The sequence below is a fragment of the Pungitius pungitius genome, chromosome 9, assembly GCF_949316345.1.
Source record: "Pungitius pungitius chromosome 9, fPunPun2.1, whole genome shotgun sequence".
Lineage (NCBI taxonomy): Eukaryota > Metazoa > Chordata > Actinopteri > Perciformes > Gasterosteidae > Pungitius > Pungitius pungitius.
The window spans coordinates 172,676-199,651 of record NC_084908.1 but is presented as its reverse complement, the minus strand read 5'-3'; the positions used below and the strand labels follow the sequence as shown (position 1 = coordinate 199,651).

Here is a 26,976-nt window from a genome sequence, read left to right as displayed (position 1 = left end):
CATTCTTGCAACTTGTGAACCATTAACCAGGAGTTTATTTCAATAGTGGCATATTTCATTCATTAAATAGGGCATTATACAGAGACTTGATCGTTAGGTCAAATAATAACTTGCATATTCTGGAGTTTTAAATAAAATATATTAGATATAGTTGAACAATTTCTAGTTAGTTTATATTGGATTACAATAAAAGCAAAGCAAACTATTACAATCATACGTGTCTGAACCATGATGAAAACAACGGCTAAAATCACACTTTGAGGTACGATGCCTCCACATCAATTCTTAAGTCCTGCTTGCAAGAGAGTGAGGCTGTGATGACGATTTCAGCGCGTTGTTCAGTCCGATTAATCAACTCGAGGTTGACTTTAATCCAGTTAGAGGAAAAGCTGATTTATAGGCTACTGATTCACTCCAAAACGTTGACAAAAAGGAAATAGTACAAGCACAGTGAAGGACCTATTTGATCATTCCAAGTAGAAAAACACCTTGTTCAGCGTCCCCCTGAATACAATCCTGACTACGTGTTAGACAGGCCATGCCACTTCTATGGCATGTCACATCTATTCCTCTCATGTGATCTCCTCAAGCTGATGGGGGGGGGGGGATACATTGTCACTGATGACCTGGACAAACCCCAAAATAATCACATGACCCTATTGACCAGCTACAGGTTTGAGTGTCAAAACAAAGAACATAGTGAGCTGCGTTTAGTCGTACATTCGTTCTTTTGTTCATCCGAACAAACCAAATTCAAACTGCCAGCCTCTGCTTCAACATGCAGGTCCCGATTAACCCGAAACCACCCCCCCAAACCCAAACCCGACCTCCACCCTGCACATTGTGCACCTCCCTCCGCCCAGCAAAGGGTACAGGTGCTTTAACTGTGGAGCCGCTGCGTCTCGTTCATTTATAAAGGTCCAGTTCTTCAACAGAGAGTTGAAAAGGGAAATATTTAACAGATACAACAATATTAGTTCAGGAAAAATGCTTAACTTGAAAACCAAGGCATGTTTGAGGGTGTTCTAGTAACTTGGAGGAGGGCGAACGGCCTCCAGCCGGCTCCTGGGAGACCAGACCGAGCTGCCTTCTCTCTAGAACTTGATCAGAGAGGAATTACAGGCAGCACAGACAAACACGGTCTCCCTCTGGGCCTCAGGAGCTGAAGAGGAGAGAACAAATGCAATGAGAACAGAGTCGGAGTACAGCAAAAGTGGGTGAGAAGGAGTCCGTTTGCTCACCCGTTGCCCCCATGCAAGACCTCAGCACCTTGAAGGAGCAGCAACGGGAACAGAAGCTGTTGCCACAGTTACTGCAGTTCCTCTGTAATGCAAAGAGGCCTCACATTCAAGCTCGGGACAATAGAACAGGAAGACTAAATTAAACAAGACGCTGAGGATGTCGCAACTGTTGTCACGAGTTCTCCGTCTCACCCGTTTCTTCAGCACAGAGAAGACGGCGTTGCAGCTGGAACAGTTGCCTGTAGAAGAAAACACAACCCGGTAGAAAGGATTATGGAAAACAAAACGAAAGGCAATCGTTTAGAGCCGTGATTCAAGTGTAACGGAGCTAAATAAAGCGGTGGATGTGAGCGGACTGACCCGTGCTGCTGGTGGGGTAACGTTTACGCAGTTTCTCGGTCAGTTTAGACACTTTGCTGCGTATTGGTTCGTTGCGGCTCAAGAGACCATTTTCAGAGATGGTGTCATACTCAGGGGCTCCGAGGGGCCCGTCATCATCCTCCTATGGGAGGGGGGGGGGGGGGGGGGGGGGGAGACCGGATAAACAAAGAAGGCCATGTACTCTGGAATTTGTCTTTCGGAAACGGAATCCTGGCCAAGAATTGATGTGAATTTCAGCCAGCTCGTGCAATGGGAATACTGGGATTACTGGGGACAACAGTTATCGGCCTGTAGTTCTACAGTCACTATCACTACTGCATTACTCATGCCAAGGGAACGACATACAAATGGATGGAAGGCTAAATGTACGGGAGGCACTAGTAATGCACTTACCACTAGGACCAAAGGGGTTTCCTTGTTAGGCAGCAGAACAACACATGGAGAAAAACATGTTACCCACAAACACTGATACCATCAGTAATGATGCAGGAGAACATCCCAAACCCGGCTTCAAAAAGCAACGCACGGACCACACCGCAAGGTCACCTCACACAGGGATGCTACACATGAAGTAGTTTTTAGTCTAGGGAGGGGAAGCACTCACCTGCAGGGACACCGCACGTTCCTGAGGTCACGGGACAGTAGAGACAAACATGAGCATAGCAGAGTTTTTCACCCAATTATTGACAGCTGCAACACTAGCCAATCACATACATAAGCGACATATTTAACCCCACTCGTTGCATACTTAACCTGATGTAAATTTAAATGCATTTAAATTAACTTTCGTAGATTGTTGAGGAACAAATAAACAGTGATAAGAACATGTGGTAGAATAGTGTAAAATTAAGTTAAAGTAGCAGTTACCTCAATGGCATCCTTAAATTCATCATCGGGCTCCGCCTCTTCAGCCTCCTCCACGCTGCCAGGAGACAGGTCCTGGTATCAGAGGCACACACATAAAGTACAGCATTCATAGTCTCTGTATCAGCAGTGGTTTTGCTATGGCTGATTTGCATAACTCTTGCAGGATGGAGACATTTAGAGCATGGGATGTACCAGATAAGCAGCTTACAGCCGTGGTTGGTCTTAATGTAAATCACAATGCTTAAATCCTTCAGCATTCAAAACCATATCCACTTTGTCCCCTCACCTCCAGACTAGTCGGCGTCGGGGTCTGGTCCGAAGAGTGGCCGTGTTCCTGCTCTTCACACTTTCCCTCCGAGGCTTTGGCCCGGCCCATCTGGAGCAGGTTCCTAAGGTCCAACAAAACTGGAACCACAAGAATTAGCTTGAGCTTTGCCCTCTTAAGTAAGAGAGAGCGTTTGGCCATTAGAGGACGAACTAACCTCTGCAGAAGTCTCTGTTCCACAGGAAAAGGGTAGTGTTGAGCCCAGCGAGCACCCAGCCCAGAGGAGCGATGTAGAGCAGGCACGCCAATATTAACACCCCCCCATAGCACCTAGAGACCCGTCACAGATGTCAGGTCCCACTCACGCACAGAACACCAGAAGAGTGGGTAATAAAGCACCACTGATATGGACTTGCACAACACAGTATGTAAGATAAGGTGTTCACAGGAACAAACACATTACTCTGCTATTCCAGATCACATTCCATCACATGAAGCCACATCCAGTCACAGCGGGACATTTACTCCTTCTTAAAGGGGATTGTTCGGGGGTGTAAAATATTTAGAGTATTTTCACTGCTTTATGAGCCATCAGACATCCCAAATGTATCTCTCCTTCTATTTCACTCTCAGTACAATTCAACAAAAATATTCAAACTATATCATTGACTTAAACTAATACTACTTGCTGGTACTACTGACTGTTTCTCAATGACATCATCCAACCCCACTTTAAAAAGCATCCAAACTATCCTCTGAACAAAAACAAATGATGATTTAAATATGCTTATGCTGCATAAGACTAATTTGGGAGAATAACTGATCTGTGGGAGCAGAACATTAACCGTGATCGATGCCAGGTGTGTGTGTGTGTGTGTGTGTGTGTGTGTGTACCTTGATGACTTGGTGTGATTGTCCCAGTACAGGACCTTGTAAAAGGTTTCTGCTAACAGGCAGGCAGAGGACAGCATGTCATCCAGGTGCTTCAACCTGGTGAAGACAACACACTCTGTAAGAGGAAAGATACCAAGGAAGCCGTACAGATGTCCTGTGGACTCCCAAAGGTGGGAGCCACAGTTCCATATTACATCTGGTTGATATTGCACATTTAACATGGTATAGCAGAGGCATTAGGTAAACATATTCAACAGATTTAGATGCCAATAGACAGTAATAAGCACACAGAAAAACAGACAAACGTTCATTGCATATTTACCACACACAGTCTGTCAATTCATTAAAAAGAAAACAGGCAGCACCTATTTTCATAATTCTCATCAACTGTGGTATTCAAACATTGAAATACGAACTAAATCAGTGGTCCTCAAATGATGGGTGTATGTGAAATGGTTTTAAAAATTAATTAAATTAGCTTCTGTTCACCAATATATTTAAAAAAAAATCAATAAGTGCAAGTTCATGAACTCAATGTTGTATTCAGTACGCACTTAACTTTTATCATCCTAAAAACCCAGAGTGACCCCATAACAGTATGTTAACCAGGCAAAGCTCAAACAAAGGAGTCGTGGTTGAAGCGGGGCACTTGGCTAACAGACATATTGTACATCACTGAAAAAAGGGTGAGAACCACTGAACTGGGAATATTTTTGGGACATTTTAAAGAGTGGTAAATGAGACTAATCATTAGTTAGCCTCTCACACACAACCCCGTCCCCTTACAGGTCTTTGACTTCCAGCATGGCTTCCTGTTTGGTGAGATGCACCGTCAGCAGGTCCCTGCGGTGCACAGCGTGGTAGCGCCTCTTGTGGAGCTCCGAATCGGAGGCTCTTCCCCCATACCGGTCCTGCAGGTAGCCCAGGGCAGCAGGCGCCGCCACCGCCACCACCGCCACCGTGATCCAACCCACTGATACCAGAGAGGCACAAAGTTTATGAATGACTCTTATTAAACGAAAGGTCGATATGAATGTGCTCATCCTCATCCTCATCCTACCTTCATTAACAGTGCAGAAGAAACAATTGAGGAACATACAGACAAACAGAGAGCACACAGGCATCTTCCATCTGAAGGATATAAAAATTTAAAAAAAGATGACAGTTAATATTATAACATAAATTTGGATTTTCTACACAAGCCCGAGAGCTCTTTCATCATGTGATACCTGGCCAGGCCACAGGCAAACACGCACATACACACCTGAGCAGGAAGCGGCTCAGCTCCACTGCATCTGCAGCTGGTTCTAGAAAGAGAGCCATTCTCTTATAGGACACAACCATGTTGAAGAGGTCAAAGTTCGGCGTGCATCGCGGACTTCCCAACTCGGAGGCATCGGGGGACCCGAGCGTCTCTTTAGACAACGTGTGTGCCAGCTCCCCCACGTCTCCCGCACCATGTGAGGGGCCCTGGGACCCGCCTTGCATAGTCATCCCTGTACAGTGAGGAACAGACAGTGGGCCGGAGTCACAGGGTGAATTGATTGAACAGATTGCTGAGTGGCCAGTGTCACACAACCCAAAAGAGATGTACTCTGAAGCTATTCCCCCAGTTCTGTGCCAATGACCCTGGCAGAATGGAAGGTCTGAACGCTTGTTCTTCAACTGCAAAGCGGGAAACTTGAAAGCATCCTACAAGGTGGCAGGTATGCTGCTGAATGTCCATCAGCTTATAAGCAGAGCGGCAGGTGGAGGAGAACCTCTGAGCCTTCTTTTATGTGTCAGCTGGGAAACACCACGCTGTCAGTGAGAGCAGTGTGTCTGTTAAATAAATGTTAAATAATGGGACTTTTTGTGCATTCCTAAAGCACACCTGTGCTGAGGTGCTTAAAAAAGCTTCAACCTTTTAAGTTCTAATTATAATTGTGCCTACGACCAAACACGTAATCAATAAAGACATTAAGCAATGCTAAACATTATGGACAAGCAGAACCGTTTTGTGTCAATCAGGAATCATTTGATGATGCTTTGCTTAACGCCTAAAAATCAATGAGAAGCAGAATAACCATAGAGTGGAATTCATTTTAAATGGTGTCGTCAGGACAGAAAGAGTCCATATCAAACAAGAACGTCACATATTATTCACGTGCCTTGTCGTCAACACAAGTGACCCAACCTGTAATATGACACGTATATAAATGTTATTATGGTATACACATGTTATGACGCTCAGTGCCGTCAAACCGGAAGTCCACTCGGCTCGCTGACAGAAGGACTCTGTCGGAGACATTATCTGCCACTGACCTGTCTCCGGACAATACGAGGAAGAGGACAACGTACCTGAAGAGCGAGCCGCGAGACGTGCTCAGGCGTCACTAGCGAGGCGCCACGGCATCGTGGGCCCGAGCCTCCGAACCCACGGGAGGATCCCGCATGGACGAGGACCCGAGGACCCGAGGACCCGAGGACCCGAGGACCGGGCACCTGTCTGCTGAGAAGCTCGAGGGGAAAGTGGAGGTGTTTCGTGGGGCTGCTCGTCCTAGCAGGCTCGGTTAGCTTCGTCCTGTGTTGAGAGCGTCCGCTTCCTCCTTTAATCCAGGCCGAACAATCGAGTGCAGAAAAAGAGGCGGCTGTCCTGTAGAGTCGATCACAGAGTCGAGGGATCTGACTGATTTGGGCGTTCCCTAAAATTTGACCTGAAGAATATACTCTTTAGAATACTAATTCAAAGTCAGATTTTTTAAATAAACTCAAGGGCTATTACTTCTCCCTCATTGGAAAATCTGGACCCTATGCATTTACACACAACTAAGCTTAACTTAAAAGCATTCTTTCCAGTAAATGTGTGCTGGGAAAGTTTTCACATCAAATGGACTCAGCTCTGCTTTTATGTACATACCAAACTTCAAACTCAGATTTCACCACACAAAACCAATTTCTAATAGAGGACTTTAATATTAACCATGAAATAAAGCCTGGTTGAAAGTGATGCTTTTACAGAACATCTGGAGAACACTTCAGCAGGGCAGGAGGAGGCCAACATGGAGATTGAAGAACCACACATTCATTCATACTGTTTTTGTGACTGACAGTCTCAATATACTGACATTCAACCTGCAGCCCCAGCTCTTTGTGAACTTTTAAAATCCAGTCAATCCTATTAAGTGGAGGGTTTAAAGGTGAAACTATTAGTGCTTTGTGTGGATTTTCACTGGGATTTAAAGTAAAATACATCCCTGAAGGACAAAGTGCTTTGTTATAATCCCTTCTCCACAGGAGCAGACCTCTCCAGCTGGTGATGGATATTTGATGGATCTCTGCAGGAATGTGGGGCTTTGTTTTTACACCAGAGACAGAGAGAAAACCTAAATTAAGTTGAAAAATAAAAATATTTTATTTTTAATGGAGAGAATAAGTCACTCTCATGTGACACTGATAAGGTAATGTGATACCTGAACCATGTTTTCCATTCAGATGGAAATTTTTCCATTTCAAAAAGGTACACAGGCAGAACCTTTGGGAGTATGTTGGTACAGTAAAACTAACACTTTGTCTACTTTCCAAGCAATTTCAACATGTACTTAATTAAATCAGTCCAAATGAAAGCGAAATGTCATAATAATCAAAATTATAAATATATATATATATAAAAATAAAAAACATGCTTATATTACCATTGTAAAATTTAGGAAACAAATAATTATACCAACATTTTCAACACTTTGCTTCTGAGCTATTGTATACAGAAGTGGCTAATCTATGCTTTGTCTTACTAATGATAGTTGAGATAATTTATAGAGTTGAAATACGTTTTCTTCGGTTAGGTCAAAATTCTTAAAAACAACACCCTTAATCTCAAAGAGAAAGCCAGAGTTATGTGTTCCCCGACTTTGTGACAGTTTAAGAAACAGATAATTCAAACTCTTATTTGATATTAGCGAGTATGACCTTATTTGAAGTTTTACGAGATATAGAGATATGAACCCTGTTCAGTTTACCATCAGCTTTAAAACAACTTGTGGCTACTGTAGCTGCTTGCTGTGTGAACGCTGGTGGAATTTAAGGCCGCCGCAGTTTCTGAAGGACTTCCCACATTGTCCGCAGACGTACGGCTTCTCCCCGGTGTGGATGCGGAAGTGCCTGGTTAACGCCCCGGAGTGACGGAAACACTTGGAGCAGACCGAGCAGGTGTACGGCCTCTCTCCTGTGTGGATGCGAAGGTGAGTCTTGAGGTTCTCCATGCGGTTGAACTCTCGGTGGCACACCGTGCAGCGGAAGGGGCTGCAGCCCGGCGGGTACAGCTGCATCCTCGCCCTCCTGCATCCATCGAGCGGCTGCTGGTGCTTCTGCTGGAGCTTCTGCTGGCACTGGGCGTGGTGCCGCCGTAGCAAACTGGGCAGGTGGAACGTCTGGCTGCAGGACTTGCAGGCGTAGAGGTTGGTCGAGGTGTGGCCGAGGCTGCGGCTGGTCCGCACATGGACTCCATAAACCTGCGGGGGGTCTTCTGGTGGGGGAGCGGGTTCTGACAACTGGAAGATGTTTGGGAAGTCTGAGAAGAGGGACGGATCGACTGTTAGTGAATGAAAAAAAATATTTTCATTTTAAAGTAATTTACATATAGGAAAGAGTTGGCAGGTTTGACTGTCACATGAATTTCATGCAAAGTCCCGGATTACATCATTTGTTCAAATATTAGATTCGATTTATTAGATCAAACTCAACCAGTGGACAGGGCTTAGAGGGAATTGAGTTTGTATAGATATTTGATCAAATTAGTAGATATATGTTTTTGTGGAAATGCTATTTTAGAGAGTGAAAACTGCACTTTGGATGTGAAATTGAAGACAGTAAATGACTAATCTGAATAGTTACTCCCCCTCATCTGCCACTAAGGACATTCTGTCCTGGATCCAGGCATTCATTACGTTTTCATTCTTACCCTCAGCAAGCCTGGTGCAGGACAGAGACGCGTTGGAGTCTTGGCACTGAATGTCCAGCATTTCTGGTTTCCACTCTTCCAGCACTTTGGACTGAACAGCCGTCATACACTCCGGGCTGAAACCCTCCACTTTGATTGAGTCTAAAGCGCCAGCTGGAACGTCCCCCTCCTCCAGCTTCTCCTGCTTGACGATGAACTGCTTTAAAATAACCTGGCCGCCCTGGTTGGGAAGGGTTGGCGAGTCGCATTCTTGAGCTGCCAGTTCATTACACAGCTGGTTCATGCCTTCCATCCTCACCTCAGATGGATGAGGGATCTCTTCACAGACTTCTGGAGACAAAAAGATCAGCGAGCACTTTAGCATTACTTATTGTGCCCCATTATTTAGTGGAAGTAGATTCTTTAAATTGTCTAGCAAAAATAATGACATCAACAGCTAATTTAACATTGACCATGAATAGCATACATTTTCACTTTTAGACACTTTCAAATCCCTCAGTATTTAAGATAGTGATGGTGGATTAGGTCACCGCAAGGGTTACCAGAGTTTGACTGTGATAGAAAGAGTTATTTAAAGTGTTTTATAACAACTTGTGTCGGGAAAATTTACTACAAAATTGTATAACCTCAACAAGTAAAAGATGCCTCATCCTTCACATTACCTTCTGAAATCCAAGTGAATGAAGGGGACCAATACTTCCATCTAGCAGGTGTTGAATTCCAAACTTGCATGTCTATTAAAATGGGAAAACTTCTGCACAGTTTCTGTACACGGCATAAAACCCACGTCCCACGTACCTTCAGTCACATCACAAGCAGCAACACAGCCATCGCGTTCCTCTGGAGCAGCATCACCGTCCTGATCCTTCATGTCCTGGTGCTGGTGCCACGCGTCGGGAGGCTGCTGGGCACCGCTGGGTCCCGCAGGAGGAGGAGAGTCCCCTCTGAGCCCCACGCAGCTGTGCACTTTGCGGGTCGGGCTTCTCTGACTGTACTTAAAGACAGCCGGTTGACCCGTCCGACCGGGCACATCCAGGAGAGGGTTTGCAGGAGATCCTCCTCTTTCCCCCATGCGCGCAGAGTCCAGCAGGTCTTCGGCCGTCTGCAGCCTCCGTTTGAGGGACTCATTCTCTCGTCGCATCTCTTCGTAGACGGATCCTGTTGCCTGATCCACAAGCTTCGTCACCTCTTGAACTGCGATCTCCACAGCCACCTGGAAGGCTCCATGGATCGCTGCAGCGAGCTCCTCCTGCAGGGACACAGCAGCCTCGGTCCTGGCGGCTTTTTGCCGCTTGTTGGTATCCGCCGGCTGCGGCTTCATGGTGCATCGACTCTTTAAAAGAAACAAATGCTATTTGGCTTTGTGTTAGGGTTAGCGATTTAAACTGCAGAAATGCTCCCATCGGCCAACAGGGTAACTCGGATATGGATGCCTTGTGTAGGCAAAGAGAGGCTTCACTTCCGCCAACAGCTTGGGACGCCTAGCGGTGCACTGTGGGCCGTTCTCAAATCCTGCTCAGCTTTGCTACGTTTAGTATAATAATTAACACAAAAACACACCATGTTCAAATGTCACTTGTTCAGCATTTAGTTATTTAAATTCATGCAATAACCTTTTCAAGACAATGTTTGGCATTAACAAAGTCGTTAAATAATATACATATTTCAGCTAAATCTAAATATTAAATGTCGGTTAAATGTAAATACCAAACACCCCCGAACTGTTAAAGTACAGCCTCTACTTTATTGCTTAAATTACGCACACACCGTGACTCTCTCAACCAATCAGAACGCTGGATTTCATCCACCCGTATCATGCAATTAAAAGTGGATGCGGAGATTGAACAGCTCGCTCTACAACAATTAGTTTGGACTTGCCATCTTGTCCTGCTGCGTGAAGAGACTAAAACACCGTCTCCATGCAAAAAAACCTCTACAAAACGGGAACACAAACAATTACCGTAACTATTGTAATATTCAGTCAAGTGTGACATGTAGACTGAACATTCACATCATTTAATAAGGGTTACCGCCAAACATCATCCTTGGAAAAGTTATTGCATAAATGTCTTTTTGAAAAGTTGAATATGGTCATGCACTACACCCCCCCCCCCCCCCCCATTCGATACTACTAAATACCTAAACTGAGCAGGCTTTTGGGATGTGCAACAGTTCGTAAACAGCACCCCATAGTATGGAGACATAACTGCACAAGTCAATAAAATAAAAAATAAAAAATACCACCGGTCAAAATTTAAACGAGAAACAAGTTTATTGTGTTAAAACATCAAACACATTCAAATGGCACCGTGAACAGCATTTGGATTTAACACTTGTAAACAATGCTTTCGGGGCCTCGGCCGTCAACGACGAGTTTTATACTCGTCCAAGTGTGAAAGGATCCACCCAGCGGGCCCAAGGACGGCCACGGTCATCACGGTCAGCACAAACACGGTTTGCTGCAGGACAGGGCCACGTTACTCAAGTAAACATTCTCCAGCTTGTGGAAAGCTTAACAGACTCATTTGAAAACCCACCAGCACGCCAATTTTGTCTTTGGGTGGTTTGCCGCGGATGGAACAGGCTCTTTGTTGGATCGGCACGCCTGGTATCGGCGCAAGTGCCTTTCGAGCCCAGAGCAGTCCGGCACAAAGTCCCCTCATGGTGGCTGTAAAAGGCGGCTCCTTGCTCGGTTCCTGAGACCAGATGAATGAGATGAATGAGATGCACATGAGTGGCTGTGGAAGGGCCTCTTTAAAGTAGCTGGCCTGCGGCACACCTGGTATTAGGTTCACTGTTAATTAAGATGCCTTCAGGAGCCAAAGGAAGAAACGTTCAAAGCTGTGTCTGGAGTAGAGCTGAAGGTTGAACATGACTTGTTTCTAGGCAGCATTGGGCCGATCATTTGAATGATTAAACTGTCACTCTTTTGTATTACACTCGATCACAGCTGTAAGTCATTATCATTTTCAATTTTCATTGTTTTTAAACTAAAAAGGTGTCAAACATCTGTCTGTGTTAGACTGACATGACACTCTCTGGAACACAGGGGCAGACTTTTCTAAAGTTTGTAAAATGATTAGTTAAGATTCCGACAGGTCCAGTAATATCACTATGGTGCATCAGTAAAGCTCCTGCCACGATGGCATTGACTACAGCTCATGTGGAGAGAGAACCAGATTGATTGATTTTTGATTGAGTGATTGATTGAAGCTGCATTCAGCTTGATTGAGTCTGAGGCTAAACCCCAAAATCCAACTGGTGCCTCTAGAGTTATAGCAGGAGCCTTTGGACTTTAATAGTGACCAAATATACTTCTTGTACCCCCACACTGTGGGGGTTGTAGTGGGTTTAGGGCATTAGATCATATGGCTGCACTTGAAATTAAGGAAAAAATAAATCAAGTGGAACCGACTTGTCGGAGATGCAAGCACATTTAGAATATAATGACATTCATTAAAAAAAGAAGGTACTAGTTCCCAATTTACTTCCACAAGTGCATAATTGTGCATAACGAGTTGTGTTGGAAATGACTCTCGTAGACGTGGGGGAAGGTTGGTTTCCCTTTTCTTTTTAAACTGACGCGTAATGGTTTTGGGGAGAGCGCAGTGACGTCATGAATGGATCACCCATTGTCTATCCGTGTACTTACCGTGCAGCTGCGCGCGCCGTCAGAAGTGGGTCGGCTCGGTATTAGCGGGCATCGAACACTCACTTTGTCTCGTTCCAACTACGCAGGGGAAGGTAAGACCTCTTATCGTACTTCTTTAGTTTGTTTATACCTTTCTCTGACGTCTCCTTCAGGCGATCTATTGTTTGAATGTATTTTATTGAAGACGTTTGTAATCGAAATCCACTACATGGAATAGATGAGTAAATGGGAAAATTATACGAGAAAGAGTCTCTGCTGTCTGTCTATTTGAAAAATCTCAATAGGACAGAAACCCTGAAAACATGGCTGACAGCCTAAAACATCCCCAGACTACTACACAAACCAAAATCTTATCATACAGGTGGTACTTTAGTACAACCAATAAGCGTATACTCTAACTTGACTTGAACAACAACAGTGGACATTTTATGGCTACATTAGGAACAATAAGTAGCTGACAAGTGAATTTAATGAATACTCGAATACTTTGTCAGCTTACGGTACTTTTGGCTGCTGTAATGGAAACGTGTCTGCTGACCCAAGGCTTGAGCTTTCCTTGGCTGTGATCTCATTAGTTTGACCAATTTGGTGCCTCTCCTTGCTCCCCCTTCAGCTTACCCTCCCCGCCCCCCTCCCTGATATCGTCCTCTTATCCTTGTGTTACCACCTGGACAACATGGCAGAGCTCCCAGCTTCCACTTCCTCTGAGGACGGCCCGCCGACTCGGTGGAAACGTTCCAGTCAGCGAGGCCGGAAGTCTGGATGCCCCAACATCTTCACAGGGGTCAACCTGCAGCAGCTGCACAGGCTGTTCAGAAAGGCCGGAGACCAAGACGCCGTACATCGGGCGAAGCTTGTGTGGCGTGGGATGAGTGCGGAGAAGCAGAGGGCAGATGAAGCCATGGAGGAGGAAGGGGGGGACGTGGAGGAAGAGGTGGGGCTGGCCCAGGCCTTGGTGGGGCTCCGTGTCAGAGCGAGGAATAAAGCGGGTATCAGAGCAGAAGCAAACAGAGACCATAGGTGGCTCAGAACATCAGGGTATCTCAGGTAGGTGACTGTGTCAAATGGTAGGAGGCCAGCAAAAAGTAAAGCATGCAAATAATCTACAAATACATCACTCTAAAGTCATCATGGTGCTGCTTTTACTGGACTCCCCTGCTTCTTGAAATGCTTTGTGCAAATAGTCATGTGGCTAACCGACTCAGCATGACACACACTGTCAGGCTTTGCTTTCGACATTCCTCACGGTTACACAATTAGAACCTTTGGAGGAGTGATAGTGCCCCAGTATGGTGTCATGGTGGTGGGAGTACAGGCTGCCATAGTAAGTCATGACAAAATGGTGTATGCCAGCAATGATTTGGCTAAGCCAGGTGGTGTTAGTGCCCCACGTGACATTTGATACAGATATGAGATATATATATATATATATAAAGGAATAACTGTGGATCTCTGGAGTTGTCTTTCCATCTGAATTTGCTTTTGTCCAGTATGAATACCAGCAAACTTAATTACATTCCCATCAGCCTCAGTTGTACTTTGGGCTCATTGCCTACTAGCAAAGGTTACCATGGTGACACTCTGGACTAAGAGTGTGCCCTTTATACTGCCGGAGTAGTAAATGCCATTTGATGTTCATTAGCTCAACCTTGAATTATCGCATTACCAAATCAACAGCATCTCATCTGGGAAAGTAACGGTACAAACAGCCTAGTTTAGTAGGTACTAAAGGCCTGTAGAAGTTCAAGCAAACCAGTTGTTCCATTTCTGTCTTCCAGGGTTGACGAGCCGTTACTCGGCTGCACTGTTGGGGACGAGGAGGCTGACGAAGTGCCGAGTTCGGGAGAGTTTGGGCCGACGGTTGAGGAAGACGCCCGAGAGATCCAAAACCCTCTGAAAGCTTCCTCACCGAGGTTGGGAATGGCAAGACGAGAGGGCTCCAGACACTGTGAACCCTACCTCCACCGCATCCTCCACTAACCCGCCGAAGGAATAATGTGCAACAGCACATGCTAGTTAAAGCTGGAATACCACATTGGTTCTGTTAGCCACTTCTGCTAACATACTCTACATGGCACTTTTAACACTTTTAAGTTGATAGGGCATCAGGAGTCATTTATTTGACCCCTTGATAAACACAAGATGAATGTTGAATAGTTGCTCCTTCCTTTGAGCTCCACTTTTGGTCTCCACCAACTCCTGAGGGAGATAAGACTCTTTAGCTGCTAAATGATCTGCATTGTACACTTGCTATTTGCTATTTCTGTAGTTGGTTCTGATCAGGTATTGTTAAGCGGAGCTTTGAGTTTTTGCTTAACCGCTGATGAGAACTAAACCGTAAAGATGCGGCCTTAAAAAACAAAACCATGAAGTTGAAGATACTGAAACTGTTTTGGCAGAATTTAAATCAGAGTGAGGATTTGTTCTGTCATTAGCATGATAGTGTTGGATTACAACAACTAAAATAAACTTAGTTAAAGTTATATCCAGTGTTCAACAATAGAACACAAGTGAAGAAAACTGCTTTTGTGTGACATTGTCTCATCCATTTTACCTTCACAGACACACAACTCATATGTATTAATGGAATATGGTTTAATTATAATCTATCATTAAATATTACATACAAATTATACAGTGCATTGTCACAAAACATTTTATGTCAGTTCAGTACAGCAGAAAGCTACTTGTTAACTTCGGTCCGACCCACAAGAAGAAGCAAAAATGGATATTTCTCTCAGCTTGACAAACGTGTGTCTTTCACCAGAAGTGCCTCTGCTTTCCAACCATCCTCCTCAGATCCTCAGCTAAACAGTTGAGTGGCTCAGTGACTAATATTGAAACCAGTTCAGATGGCTTGAGTTCACTGTGTTAAGACATAAACACCACTGAGAGCCCAGTTCTTAAATATTTTATCCAAAAGAACCCTTTTGTTAAAAAACAAAATTAAAAGCTGATTTTCCCTGAATGGCACGAGCCCAGGGAGGAAATCTGCAGGGGAAGATTAAAAGGCAGAGAGGTTTGAAAGACAAATTAAACATGGAATGCAACACCTTTTGACTGGTGTGGATGTGCACCAAGGAGTCCAAAAGAAGAGTCTGACACCTCACTGAAATTCTCTCTGGCAGGAAGGTACAGAGTCCTCGTCACTTCGGCGTTAACTCTTCGTTGACATCCATGCAAGGCACAGCAGCACACAAGTACGATATGTTGCAAAACGTCTTCCACTTTTGGCCTTGTCTCTCCACCCGCTCACCCTCAGTAACCATGATGTCCACGAGGAGCGAAGGGGAGGGAGGCATCGCTTCCATTCGCACTCCTTTCCCCACTCGGGCTTCCTGCTGTTCCTTCTCTTCCCGGCATAGCTCCTACCACCAGGTGAAAAAGGGTCTTCTGCTCTGGAAACTCTGTGTGTAGGACTCACTGTTGGCTCTCTGCGGTGCTCTGGCTGTTTCAACGATTACTGGGGGCATCTGGACCAGCTGCAGGGGGGTTTTACCGTCCTTCAGGGCTTGGCACAGGTTCAGAATCTTGGAAGGGAAATTTTAAAAGTTTGAAACCAAAAACACTTTTAAAGCATGAATTGGACAAAGACGTTCGAGGACAAGCAGTCGGCAGCATACCAAACATCTGAAAACTGCGTGTTGAGAAGATAGTGGAGCACTCACCTGCCCCCTCATTACAGCAACTTGTTTATGAAACTGTCCTCTGTCGAAACCAGGGTCTTTCTGCGGGACACATAGACAACACAAAAATGTTTACAGCCACAGAACTGAATCTATTATTTCAATAGCTCAGATACATGATTATAATCCATAAACGTACAATATAACCAAAACGTTGCTTTCCCTCCATACCTTGAATAATTCGTACAAATCCTCTTCCAGGTCTTTGATGAAATTTGGGTCCGAGAGTTTGGGCAGGACGAGCTCTCTAATTTCCTGGGAGAAAGGAACTTTGGCTTGTGAAAGCCACGCCCAGTAGAATGGGTCTGGGGGTTAGAAAACGAAAGTCTGTCTCAATAATGAAGTCGAATACATGTGAAAAAGCAGCAATGGTTCGAATGCATAATCGATACTGATGTATGAAGAACATATAGCTTTGATTTGATGAAACAAACAACTCCGAGGACAAGGAGTGAAAAAACAAGATGGTCTTGCTTCTTACAGGCTCTCCAGGAGTCCGGGTGTTTGAGGGGGAAGGCGAGGCCGTTGTCTATAGCTGCCAGCTTGATGATGGGATCCTTTACTACCACCCAGTCTGTGTCCTACATCAACACAAAGGGATAGAATAAACATTTATTGGTCTTTCTTTGGGGTCAGCATTTTATAAAATAACCTTCAAGACTCCAACTGTGTCTGTGAGTCCTCACTCTATTGCCAGGATCCATAGGACAGTCGTACTTCAGCAACCAGTTGTCGTTCCCCCTGTCTACATCACAGAGGAAAACAAACCAAAAGAACAGATCAAAGCCAAAATGGATGAATTCAGGACAGTACAACAACACATAAATAAGCCAGGTAACTTTGCCGAGTGCATAGCCTCTGCTGAGCAAAGGAAGCGCGTGCCTGTGTTCCTGATGATGTAATCGAGGACTACGAGCCTCTCAAACTGCAGCTGGAGCTGACGGTTGGTGTTTTCGGGCAGAGGCTCCGCTTCAAACTTCCGCAGCCAGAAGTCTGCATCCTTGTATCCATCAACAAAGATTTGGAAGGATCCAACCTGGTGGAGAAGCAACAGATCGTTGTCTTTATGCTAGACGAAGACGAAGAAAAAAAAACACATTTACGCAGAATGACTTGGGTCTTTTTGTTGCCACGCGCCACTCACATGACTGGATTAATGGGATCACTAATCAAAAATCGATCGCTGAACGCAAATTACATGTGTAATACAACATTTCATTCACATTACCTTGGGTGGCAGCCCGATCCTGTGGAAACGCTGGCCCACTTTAGGCACCTTCTCCAGCGCTAGCCTCTTTCCTCTGGACTTCACCCGGTCTATGGCACTGTAGTTGAATGTTTCACTAGACAGATACACCACCTGCAGCGCAAGAGATTGATTAAGAGACGCAGTTTGTGTCTCTGGCTCTATGTAACAAGTAGGCAGCACTGTGTGTGTGTGTGTGTTTCTATGAAGTACTTTGGTCCTGGGAACGATGTTGAGCTCCAGCTTCTGGTCGACCAGGCTGGCCCCGGCCTCCGAGAGGTAACCCTGGTTCAGGACCAAACAGTCGCGGCCAAAACAGCAGGGGCAGCACAGTTTCTGCAGCCACTTCGTCCACTTGGGGTTCAGCTGGCCGTAGGGCTCTTCATTCTTCGGTTTGAACACTCCGATGATTTTCTGAGGGCAAAGAGGCGGTAAACGAAAACTCAGGAAAGAGACAGTGGAACAAAGGAAGTTATCATTTGACGGGAAATAAGAAACGGATAGATGGAGATGAAAAGAAGGCTTAATCGAGTGTGAGTCCATTTTGATTTTTGAAGGACAATGTTCTCCTTTGGAAATTTGAAAACAGGAGTGAAACATTCAGAGCACACAGAGGTGGAGTATGCTGCAAAAGTCATAATCACAAAATCACACTTTTGAAATCCCTTGTAGCTGACATGAATTATTCCAGAGCCAAATGTAAAGGGCAAGGGAATATTTATTTTGTGTGGTAGTACGTTACAAATTGTATACCGAAATTGCATGCTGCATTACGCTAGAACGACACATGCTTTACCTAATTTCAACATGAAACGTGGCCATTGAGGAATTCTATCCTCTCAGAGAGCTAGCACATGACTACTAAGCACATTTGTGACGTACTAACAAACTGGCGGGTGGGTGTGGGAGCGGGTCATGGAGTAAAGATGCAGACATTTTCATGCATTGTGAGATATAGGAGACCGCAGAGTTACAGAGCCAGATTATCTGGTCTTGAACAGACTGTAAATTACAACAATTTAGCCACAGGGTCAGAAAACACTTCCCTTTTGTTGAACATGAGAACAATGCGTCACAGTGGAGGCACATGCTGGGAGGACTGCCTCCGTGAGTTGCTCAAGACTGTGACTGGTCGGGATCAAAGTTTACCGTTATCAATCTAACAAGATTAGAGTCACGAGACGTTGTGGAGGGTGACACACATTTAAAGGGCACTGTGTCGATCCCCTGATTTGCCTTGAATGTGTAGAACTTTGTAAAACACCTTCAAAAACAAAAGATGGGCTTCAAAAAAATCCGGGCCGTGTTCCCAGCATCTTCTGTTTGATTGGAGAATTGAATCTTTGCAGACTTGCAATAGGACAAGAGAGGGTGGGGGGTGACACGTGACAACTGGTCAGAGGTGGACCTTCACTAACCGATTAGGAATCGGAACAGCTGCGTCTGCATTGATATGGAAATCATATTAGAGGGAGCTGTATCAAGAAGTTAGACAAGACAAATATATAAACTCGGACATAAGTAATATAACTTTTCTACCCAACCAGAAATGTCTCTTCTTAAGAGTTGCTATGCATTTCATTAGTTGAGAGCCTTCCCACTCTGTGTTTAAATAAAGCTTCCTTCTGCTACTTTAGCTCTGAGAAGAATTCGTTGTTTATTAGTTCAAACTGTAGGTTTCTGTTGTGTTAGCCTGCATTGGAGCCTATTTGCCAAGTCATCACATGCTAGTTGGAAGAGGCCTTTCCTAGAAGCGACCCGCACTTTTATCAAAACAGTCATTGCATCACACACACACACCTCAGATACCAAATATAAGTCACGAGAAGCTAAGGGGCCCTTAGCATTGGACAGCCGCTGGTAGTGATCGGTGGATGGAAGTTAGCAGCTTCTCTTCTTACCCCCTGTGAGTCTTTGACAAAATAGCTTCCACTGGAGCCTTGGTAGATCCTCTCCGGGTAGATGCCCTCCTCTATGGCTCGCTCGGCCTTTCGGATGATCTCTCTAAACTCGGGATCCTCCGGGAACTCGTTCCTGTGCGGCTCCCGCGGCGAGCTCCCGCGGTCCAGAAGCGGCTGTCGCTCACGGCTGCGCCCCGGACTGCCCGCCGGGATGCGCACCACCGAGCCCGGGGTGTTTCCGAACGAGCCCCGGGGGCTGATGGGCTCCGTGGGACAGTAACTGAAATCGCCGGAGTCCCTGAGCGGAGAGACGAGTGGACTGGTCTCGTCCATGACTTTGGAGATGGGCGAGGAGTTATTTTAACTCAATAAGAAAAAGAAGACAGGACGGATTGGAAGAGGTAATGGAAGTGGGTAGTTTAGTTGGCTAGCACTGGGGCTGGCTAACAGAAACAGAAGAGAAAAAAAGGAAAAGTCAGGTGACTGTCAGCTTCCGGGTAAAGGCGGGATCGCTTAATGTTTTGATCTTTAACCAATCAACGTTCAAAGTATCCTGTGGACTACCTTGTCGCTAGCGCTGATTGGACACAACCACTCCGCCTACGGAAGACACGTGGGAGCACAGATGACCCAATCAATTAAGTCCATACAAATACACCAGACCTGTGGCGAGCGATACCGTCAACAATATGTGTTGTGAGTATAATGAAGTGTTTTTATTTGCAAATCACGACAGATTGTTCTGGCTTAATCTAATGTACGAAAACAAATTAAACTTTTAAGTTTGATATACGTCAAGAAATGTTCGCATCAACGAATGACAACACGACTTTTTTTCAGTCAGGCAATTTTTTGGAGTAAATTTTAAAAAGGATTATTCTTTTTCCTTTATTTTTTATTCATCCCCCCCCCCCCACCAGGACCCTGCAACACCAGCAGGATGAACCGCAGCTGGGCGTGTGTGGACGTGCCGCTGCGCTCATCCTCCTCCTCCTCCTCCTCCTCCTCCTCCTCCGGCACACACAGCTCGCCCTCTGATTGGTTGGAAACCAGCACGGAGAGAACTCGTGTCGTGAGATCTGTCAAATTCGGCGCACCAACTCCACACACCAACATCATTTCACCATCCAGACCACCAGAATACCGCGTCTGCTTATCGGTGGCCGCCTTTGGAGTTGCATCAAAAACAGGACAAACGTCCGGAAGTCGCCGCCGCATCTGAAGGACACCCACTCGAGCCACATTTACCGGAAACACCGCGCAGAGGGCATCGGTGTGAGGATGGCTGCGTACAAGCTGGTCCTGATCCGCCACGGGGAGAGCTGCTGGAACCAGGAGAACCGCTTCTGCGGCTGGTTCGACGCGGACCTGAGCGACACCGGGGAGCACGAGGCCAAGAGAGGCGGGCAGGCCCTGAAAGGTACCGGTCATGGATTAGCAAGACAGCGCTTATGCAACAGGGAAACCGACTGCCCGGTGGCCCGCATCGACACCAGAGGAGGCAGCGGCAGTGGAGCCTAAAATGTAGTAACATGGTGCAAATGAGCTGGTCAGCCACCTGAACCTGTTTTTTTCTGATCGTAATGGTGACACCTGTCAAGACGATGCTGGTTTCATGTGACCTCTGGTTTAGGTTCCCTTCAACCATTCAACCTACAATTGAGTTTTGTATTTTGAATTGATTCAATAGATAGTGGATTTTGAATTGTGGTCAGATATCCATGGTGGTTCTACCAGAATATGAATACTCAGACATACTTATTTGGATGTATTTAATTGAAAACAATGTAAGAAGCCCAAACATTTAGCAACAACTTTAATAATCATTATAGAATTAATGCTGAGATTTTTCAATTTTCACTTTCCAAATAACCTGTGATCACGTCTCATGTAAACACAAGATTAAAGTGCGGAATTCTCTGCTCCTTGGTGGAGCAACTCAGTTTGACAGATTTGCTGATTTAAATCACTTTATTTAAGAATTAGTATGAGTGCTGGATGACAAAAATCAGCCCCAGAGACTGTTTCATTTGACATAATTCTTTCTGTGTGACACACACTGCTGCTGGTTTACCGTGACCTAAAAACTGCTGCAGATACATCCTGCAGAGGCTAACAGTCTGTCGTTATTCTATGGAACAGCAGTGCATCTGACAAAGGAACAATAAAATCGACTATGTTATGAAGGTCTGTATTTGTATGCATCCCTGCACTTCCGTAGTGAAACCGGGACAATGAATCTCCACATTTGCTGTCTTTTCCCTAGATGCTGGCTATGAATTTGATATTTGCTACACCTCGGTCCTAAAGAGGGCCATCCGCACCCTGTGGTTTGTTCTGGACAGCATCGATCAGATGTGGCTGCCCGTCAACCGGACCTGGCGCCTCAATGAGCGCCACTACGGGGGCCTGACTGGCCTGAACAAGGCTGAAACAGCCGCTATACATGGAGAGGCCCAGGTCAAGATCTGGAGGCGCTCTTTTGACATACCTCCCCCATCCATGGATGAGGGGCATGACTTCTACCAGAGCATCAGCAAGGTGACGATACAGAAAAAAATGGTTTCTTGCTGTTGTACAACAGCAGACATTTGTATTACTAAGAAGTAATAAGAACACACGGCTAAAATGTAACCGACAACATTGATTCCATCTTTTGTCGCAGGACCGGCGTTATGCCGACCTGACAGAGGACCAGCTTCCTAGCTGTGAGAGCCTCAAGGACACCATCGCCAGGGCTCTGCCCTTCTGGAACGAAGAGATCGTTCCACAGATCAAAGAGGGGAAGAGGGTGCTGATTGCTGCCCACGGCAACAGTCTCCGAGGCATCGTCAAGCATCTCGAGGGTAAGAGACTTTTGGAAAGCAAAACTGTTTATTAAGTTTTATTCTGGAATGTTTGGATTCAACCTTGATTATCAAAACAATATGAATCAATGAAAGGTGGTTATGCCGAATATTTACCAAAATGAGTTTTTGGATTTGTTATTTCTTGACACTTTTTGAGGGACTATAAGTTATAAAGCATGCGGGTCGATACATGACATGTGTCCCTCTGCTGTTTTAGCGTCACCTCTCTGAATGTCACAATGTTTCCGTCATCCGAACGGCAGGTCACGTGATCTGAAGGCACCTTCCCATCATAGAGTAATGAACCGTTCTGTGAGCGAGGTTACACATTAAGAGTTTGTCCTTAATGGACTTCTTTCTCCTTACAATACTTCTTTAAGTAGTTTTGAAACCAGTACTTTTATACTTTTACCTAAGTAAAAAGCTTGAGTTGATGCTTCAACTTCTACAAAAGTATTTTTAAACCTTAGTATCTATACTTCTACTTGAGTAATGAATATGAATACTCTAGTTGTTTATGCATACATTATTACATAATACAAACATTGTTAGCCAATAAGACCAATGGCCTTCTGTCCAACCACATTGAGTGTAATGCACATGGTATCAGTTTAAATGTGGGTTTGATGGTTAGATAAAAAAAACTTAGATATTACTAGCTATTGTACACCTGATTAGCCACTTGAAATAAAACTGTCCTGTCGGTTAAAACCCCTGCACTTTTCCCCCCGGTTCTACCAGGTATGTCAGAGGAGGCCATCATGGAGCTAAACCTGCCCACAGGTATCCCTATTGTGTACGAGCTGGACAAGAACCTGAAGCCTTTAGGACCGATGCAGTTCCTGGGAGATGAGGAAACCGTCAAGAAGGCCATGGAAGCTGTAGCTGCTCAGGGCAAAGCCAAGAAATGAGTCCCCCAACCCCAAGATGAGCTTTGAGATAGACTACATACATAAATAATGTGTTGTTCAGTTATTACACGGTCATTTACTGTTAATGTTCTCACAGATTTGTATACATACAGACCAAAAAAGTATGCACTTTGTTTTCATAGTACTGGGATTTCCATAGGAAATTTGATTGGTGACATCCTGAAATATACATGTCATTATTAAACACTAGATATCACCAGTAATATGGTTTAAACACAAACCGAAATGTAAAATCCGGTACCAACATATGGATAGCAAACATAGATACACCCTCCGGTCATCCCATGTACTCCTTCCTATTTCCCACCTATGTAGATGAGGCTCAGAGGGGAAAATATAACCTATAAAGAAACACTGGCTGTTGTCAAAGGGAGAAGTTGTTGTTGAGTATTGTTTGCTGTAGCATTGTGAAAAAATAATAAATGTTTTGAGCCATTACGTGATTAAATCTTATATCATGGTTATATATATGTTTATCCTAGATCCTATAAAACTATTTTTTCTTTATCCCAAAGTATACCCCTCAGTTGCCGAATATCACCCCTCAGTTGCCAAAATGACCTTGTGTTGCCTAATTACAGTTTAAAGTTTACTCCCAGAAAAGATTTTTTTCCACACACAAATGCCAGATGCCAAATGCATGTAAAGATACACTGATAGTTACATGTAAAATATGCTAATATTCAAAATTCTAAATAACACCAATAGCTAATTTAATTCGAAATCAAAATGGAAATTACGTGTCATGGTGTACTAACAACAATTCTTAAATTGGGCCTAGTATTACCTGGTACTTTATGTATCAATAGGAAGAACCGGTCGAATTGCTGATCGTTGTTGTGGTACATACGCTGAGCCGCTACGGGGCAGCACTGCATCCCATGTGTGGCTCAACCAACATGGCGGACAGAGGGGTCATTCTTTTACTTCCGCACAGAATGGGACCGGCCAATCAGCGTTGACGTGAGATCTTCGTCACGGCCAATCAGCGGCTGAGCCGCTACGAGGCAGCACTGCATCCCATGTGTGGCTCAACCAACATGGCGGACAGAGGGGTCATTCTTTTACTTCCGCACAGAATGGGACCGGCCAATAAGCGTTGACGTGAGATCTTCGTCACGGCCAATCAGCGGACAAGCTGCTCTCCTCGAAAACATGTCTCCAATGAAGCTGTGTGTTCCTGGTGAGTCCCGCACTACTTAAAACAATTCTCTTAAGGACAAGTTACACCCGGTTTCAGACGGTTCGGTGTTTCTGTGCCAACGTTCACTGTCGTCGCTGTGCTGCAAGTAAAATGTTACTGAAGTTACGCTGCAGTCTAACGACGTAAATTGTATCCAGCTGCCATGCTTGGCGTGGGCTTAGTGGCTTCAACACAGTTACCATTACACTCAGTTCATTGTAAACGTGTGGCTGCTTGTATGGGGGGGGGTCTGAAAGATTAGGCCAGTTGAGTGTTTTGTTTTTAATTTATTACGGCAATCCCCGTAATTTGGGGGCCTGTGAGCTCTGTACTTTTACTTCCCTTGTCATGTTTATCTGGTGCCCTGCCCATCGCCGCAGGGGGCACAGCAGCATTCCTGCTGCCGTGAGAACTCGCGCAGTGACGTCAGTAGGACAATTCGGCTTAAATGTTGTTTCCATAGTTTGATAGTGACCTTCTGGAACTGTTAAAGTTGGATAGAAACGCCAGTTGTCCAGGTATTATGAAAATAAAGTGCACATGTTCTGGGTGTATACGAATCTGTGATATCAGTAACAAGTATTACCTGTGAATCAGTGCTGGGGGAGGAAGGGTGTTTCAAAGGCACCAGTGAACGTGATTCCACAACAAAGCAGCTTTTACTTTAGGGTGGTCTAAGGTTATGGTCATCAGCGTTCATTCTTAATGCCCCCCCCCCCCTATGCTCCAGGTGACAAGCTGTGCAGTGTGGAGAGCTGCATCCCCGGCACAGGAGTTTATCAGCGGCACGGCTACATTTACTCCTCACTAGCAGGCTACGTGCTGAAGAAGAATGAGGGGGAGGAGGTGAGCGGGGGGAAAGTAACTGAGCAGCGTTTCTGCTCAGGGTGTGTGCTCAAATATTCAGAATATTTACTGTGACAGGTTGGTTCTTCCGGCTGTTTGGAACTTGGTTCATTTACAACTAATTTGTTCCTAATTTATGTGGTTCTAGTTACCAGTGATCTCTGTGGTGCGGGAAACAGAAACACAACTACTACCCGATGTAGGAGCAATAGTCACCTGTAAGGTACGCAGTGGAATCAGATACGCATTCTGTACAATAATCCACCACAAAATGTAGGTATGTGTATCCACGAGGTGGCTTGTCACACGGCTCACTGTTTTTGGCAGGTGACAAGTATCAACCCCAGGTTCGCCAAGGTTCAGATCCTTTATGTGGGATCCACGCCGCTGAAGGACCGCTTCAGAGGAACAATTAGGTAAGCGTCTTAGCCTGATTTTATGTAATATTTCTCTGTCGCCACCTAAAACTGAGCCCACTCCCTCTAACTCTGCAGGAAAGAAGATGTGCGTGCGACAGAGAAGGACAAGGTATGTGTGAATGCATGTATTCAGTCAGATCATCACATGTTGCCCGTGTCATTTGAGATTTGCTTTTTACCTTCATTGTTACAGGTGGAAACGTACAAAAGCTTCAGACTTGGGGACATCGTCTTGGCGAAAGTTGTATCCTTCACCTCGATAAATACACTATTCATGCATCAGATTCATGATTTCCATCCCTAGAAATTCTTAGCAGGAAATCACTAGTATTTTGAAAAAGTCTTCTACAAAGAACCCTGCTCTGCTGTTAAGCCTTGTGGTTTGCACATATTCACCTCTTAAAATCCAACCATCAATATAGTATAATAATAATTGTCACCAAAAGGGAGTACAATTATCTTTTGAAAGCCAAACCACTCGTATAGTGTGGATGTGCACTGTTTACTTCTGTGTTGTTATTGCTTGACCTGCGGTGTCAGATTTCTCTTGGTGATGTTCAGTCAAACTACTTGTTGACAACAGCAGAGAATGAACTTGGGGTGGTGGTGGCACACAGTGAAGCAGGTAAGTCTCAATGCTCAGTTAAACATGGCTTACCGTCTTGACTTAAAACACAGGAGGGTTGCAGCGTAGTGATGGTGTCCTCTTTGATTACAAAGTGGTGCATGTGTAGATTCGCAGATAACTAGAGGCCATAATGTCACTTTTCCATTTTTTGTGCAAAGGGCAAAGTGACAAATATTAAAATGATTATTGAAATGTTTTGTAACAGAAATTCTGCACAACGAGCACCAAATGAATCTCCCCATAACCTCACGCTTTGGAGAAGTCAACTTCTTCCTCACTCACGATGTGTTGTTTCAGGTGGCCAGATGGTTCCCATCAGCTGGTGTGAGATGCAGTGTCCACGGACGCACAGCAAGGAGTTCCGCAAAGTGGCGCGAGTGCAGCCGGAGTACCTGCACGCATGAGGCCGCTTCTTGAAGCGTCTAAGGACCACGACGTAGAGAAGCTAAGCCCAGTGAAGAGAGCTCTTGTTCACAGGTGAAGGAGTCACTGTCATCAGCTCACTCGAAGGAAGCAGGTGTTGCGGACGTATTAGATGTGGATTTTGCACCATGACAATGTCTGAAATAAGTGACTCACCAAAAAATGATCTATGGAAATTCTTTTGCATGGTGTCATGTAACACTTTCTCTGTCCATGTGATCAAAAAGGTTTTGTTCATAATGGTGTTTAGGAGTGAATGAGATGTCAAATATTTTATGTTTCCCAGTACATTGTCAAACCTGAGTATAAGCCTACAGCTAATACCATTCATGTGCATGATCAAAATAAAATGCCTGTCAAAGCATCAATTGGTTTCCTCTTTTTGCACAGACTGACAGGTCACTGGGCCACTAAACTGTCGGCATGTTTTTAGATTAAATCCAAAAGGAGCCGAAACCACTCTTACTTTTTGCACTCAACCACCCGGAAACTACTTCAAGGAGAGGAGAGTAATGACTGCTAAGTAATGAAGTAATGACGAGATAAAGAAGCTAATGACGTGCCGCGGCGGCTCAGTGACGACCTGGAGCAAGTCTACTGGTGGGGGGGCAGCAGAGACAAAAA

General features: G+C 45.0%; 6 protein-coding genes across 9 annotated transcripts; 3 read left to right on the top strand and 3 right to left on the bottom strand.

Moving 5' to 3' along the window:
- On the bottom strand, positions 1-6,247 carry zfyve27 (zinc finger, FYVE domain containing 27). 4 transcript variants are annotated; one of them, XM_037471024.2, is made up of 14 exons: positions 5,989-6,246; positions 4,913-5,144; positions 4,709-4,779; positions 4,435-4,621; positions 3,649-3,744; positions 2,972-3,084; positions 2,776-2,894; positions 2,490-2,561; positions 2,227-2,247; positions 2,016-2,036; positions 1,602-1,743; positions 1,434-1,480; positions 1,242-1,323; positions 1-1,162 (listed from the first exon to the last, which is right to left on the bottom strand). In XM_037471024.2, exons 2-14 carry the CDS (start codon positions 5,140-5,142, stop codon positions 1,095-1,097), a joined length of 1,269 nt encoding a protein of 422 aa, XP_037326921.2. In that variant the 5' UTR covers positions 5,143-5,144; positions 5,989-6,246; the 3' UTR covers positions 1-1,094. The 4 variants fall into 4 exon arrangements, with proteins under 4 accessions (XP_037326921.2, XP_037326923.2, XP_037326922.2 ...); XM_037471026.2 differs by lacking the exon at positions 2,016-2,036 and having other exon boundaries at positions 5,989-6,247; XM_037471025.2 differs by lacking the exon at positions 2,227-2,247.
- A 114-nt stretch (positions 6,248-6,361) lies between these two features.
- LOC119217423 (zinc finger protein 135-like) lies at positions 6,362-10,698 on the bottom strand. Its single transcript, XM_037471022.2, has 3 exons — positions 9,386-10,698; positions 8,588-8,917; positions 6,362-8,197 (listed from the first exon to the last, which is right to left on the bottom strand). The coding sequence occupies exons 1-3, from the start codon at positions 9,906-9,908 to the stop codon at positions 7,671-7,673; spliced, it is 1,380 nt and encodes a 459-aa protein (XP_037326919.2). The 5' UTR covers positions 9,909-10,698; the 3' UTR covers positions 6,362-7,670.
- Positions 10,699-12,221: 1,523 nt separating this feature from the next.
- Positions 12,222-14,664, top strand: avpi1 (arginine vasopressin induced 1). Its single transcript, XM_037471030.2, has 3 exons — positions 12,222-12,331; positions 12,853-13,286; positions 14,018-14,664. Exons 2-3 carry the CDS (start codon positions 12,916-12,918, stop codon positions 14,217-14,219), a joined length of 573 nt encoding a protein of 190 aa, XP_037326927.2. The 5' UTR covers positions 12,222-12,331; positions 12,853-12,915; the 3' UTR covers positions 14,220-14,664.
- A 190-nt stretch (positions 14,665-14,854) lies between these two features.
- pi4k2a (phosphatidylinositol 4-kinase type 2 alpha) lies at positions 14,855-19,734 on the bottom strand. Its single transcript, XM_037471023.2, has 9 exons — positions 19,073-19,734; positions 17,385-17,585; positions 17,154-17,285; positions 16,808-16,961; positions 16,612-16,670; positions 16,407-16,506; positions 16,097-16,230; positions 15,908-15,967; positions 14,855-15,769 (listed from the first exon to the last, which is right to left on the bottom strand). Exons 1-9 carry the CDS (start codon positions 19,403-19,405, stop codon positions 15,608-15,610), a joined length of 1,335 nt encoding a protein of 444 aa, XP_037326920.1. The 5' UTR covers positions 19,406-19,734; the 3' UTR covers positions 14,855-15,607.
- Positions 19,735-20,075: 341 nt separating this feature from the next.
- On the top strand, positions 20,076-23,291 carry pgam1b (phosphoglycerate mutase 1b). Its single transcript, XM_037471029.2, has 4 exons — positions 20,076-20,492; positions 21,339-21,613; positions 21,738-21,918; positions 22,663-23,291. Exons 1-4 carry the CDS (start codon positions 20,354-20,356, stop codon positions 22,830-22,832), a joined length of 765 nt encoding a protein of 254 aa, XP_037326926.1. The 5' UTR covers positions 20,076-20,353; the 3' UTR covers positions 22,833-23,291.
- Positions 23,292-23,914: 623 nt separating this feature from the next.
- On the top strand, positions 23,915-26,716 carry exosc1 (exosome component 1). The gene is made up of 8 exons (XM_037473029.2): positions 23,915-24,036; positions 24,767-24,882; positions 25,031-25,105; positions 25,210-25,298; positions 25,377-25,410; positions 25,495-25,545; positions 25,842-25,926; positions 26,227-26,716. Exons 1-8 carry the CDS (start codon positions 24,009-24,011, stop codon positions 26,331-26,333), a joined length of 585 nt encoding a protein of 194 aa, XP_037328926.1. The 5' UTR covers positions 23,915-24,008; the 3' UTR covers positions 26,334-26,716.
- Positions 26,717-26,976: the final 260 nt, after the last annotated feature.

Bases quoted from the DNA above. Each gene is read 5' to 3' on its own strand.
- avpi1 (XM_037471030.2), top strand. From the start codon at position 12,916: ATGGCAGAGCTCCCAGCTTCCACTTCCTCTGAGGACGGCCCGCCGACT. The intron at 13,287-14,017 runs GTAGGTGACTGT...TCTGTCTTCCAG, and splicing joins AGAACATCAGGGTATCTCAG to GGTTGACGAGCCGTTACTCG.
- pi4k2a (XM_037471023.2), bottom strand. From the start codon at position 19,405: ATGGACGAGACCAGTCCACTCGTCTCTCCGCTCAGGGACTCCGGCGAT. The intron at 17,586-19,072 runs GTAAGAAGAGAA...CTTTGCCCTCAG, and splicing joins TTGTCAAAGACTCACAGGGG to AAAATCATCGGAGTGTTCAA. The intron at 15,770-15,907 runs GTGAGTGCTCCA...TTCCCTTCCAAG, and splicing joins TTGCTGTAATGAGGGGGCAG to ATTCTGAACCTGTGCCAAGC.
- LOC119217423 (XM_037471022.2), bottom strand. From the start codon at position 9,908: ATGAAGCCGCAGCCGGCGGATACCAACAAGCGGCAAAAAGCCGCCAGG. The intron at 8,918-9,385 runs GTACGTGGGACG...TTTTGTCTCCAG, and splicing joins TGCTTGTGATGTGACTGAAG to AAGTCTGTGAAGAGATCCCT. The intron at 8,198-8,587 runs GTAAGAATGAAA...CCCTCTTCTCAG, and splicing joins CTGCACCAGGCTTGCTGAGG to ACTTCCCAAACATCTTCCAG.
- pgam1b (XM_037471029.2), top strand. From the start codon at position 20,354: ATGGCTGCGTACAAGCTGGTCCTGATCCGCCACGGGGAGAGCTGCTGG. The intron at 20,493-21,338 runs GTACCGGTCATG...TCTTTTCCCTAG, and splicing joins AGGCGGGCAGGCCCTGAAAG to ATGCTGGCTATGAATTTGAT. The intron at 21,614-21,737 runs GTGACGATACAG...CTTTTGTCGCAG, and splicing joins TCTACCAGAGCATCAGCAAG to GACCGGCGTTATGCCGACCT.
- exosc1 (XM_037473029.2), top strand. From the start codon at position 24,009: ATGTCTCCAATGAAGCTGTGTGTTCCTG. The intron at 25,411-25,494 runs GTATGTGTGAAT...TCATTGTTACAG, and splicing joins GTGCGACAGAGAAGGACAAG to GTGGAAACGTACAAAAGCTT. The intron at 25,546-25,841 runs GTATCCTTCACC...CTGCGGTGTCAG, and splicing joins ACATCGTCTTGGCGAAAGTT to ATTTCTCTTGGTGATGTTCA.
- zfyve27 (XM_037471024.2), bottom strand. From the start codon at position 5,142: ATGACTATGCAAGGCGGGTCCCAGGGCCCCTCACATGGTGCGGGAGAC. The intron at 3,745-4,434 runs GTAAGGGGACGG...TGTCTTCACCAG, and splicing joins ATGCTGGAAGTCAAAGACCT to GTTGAAGCACCTGGATGACA. The intron at 2,562-2,775 runs GTGAGGGGACAA...CTCTGATACCAG, and splicing joins CGACGCCGACTAGTCTGGAG to GACCTGTCTCCTGGCAGCGT.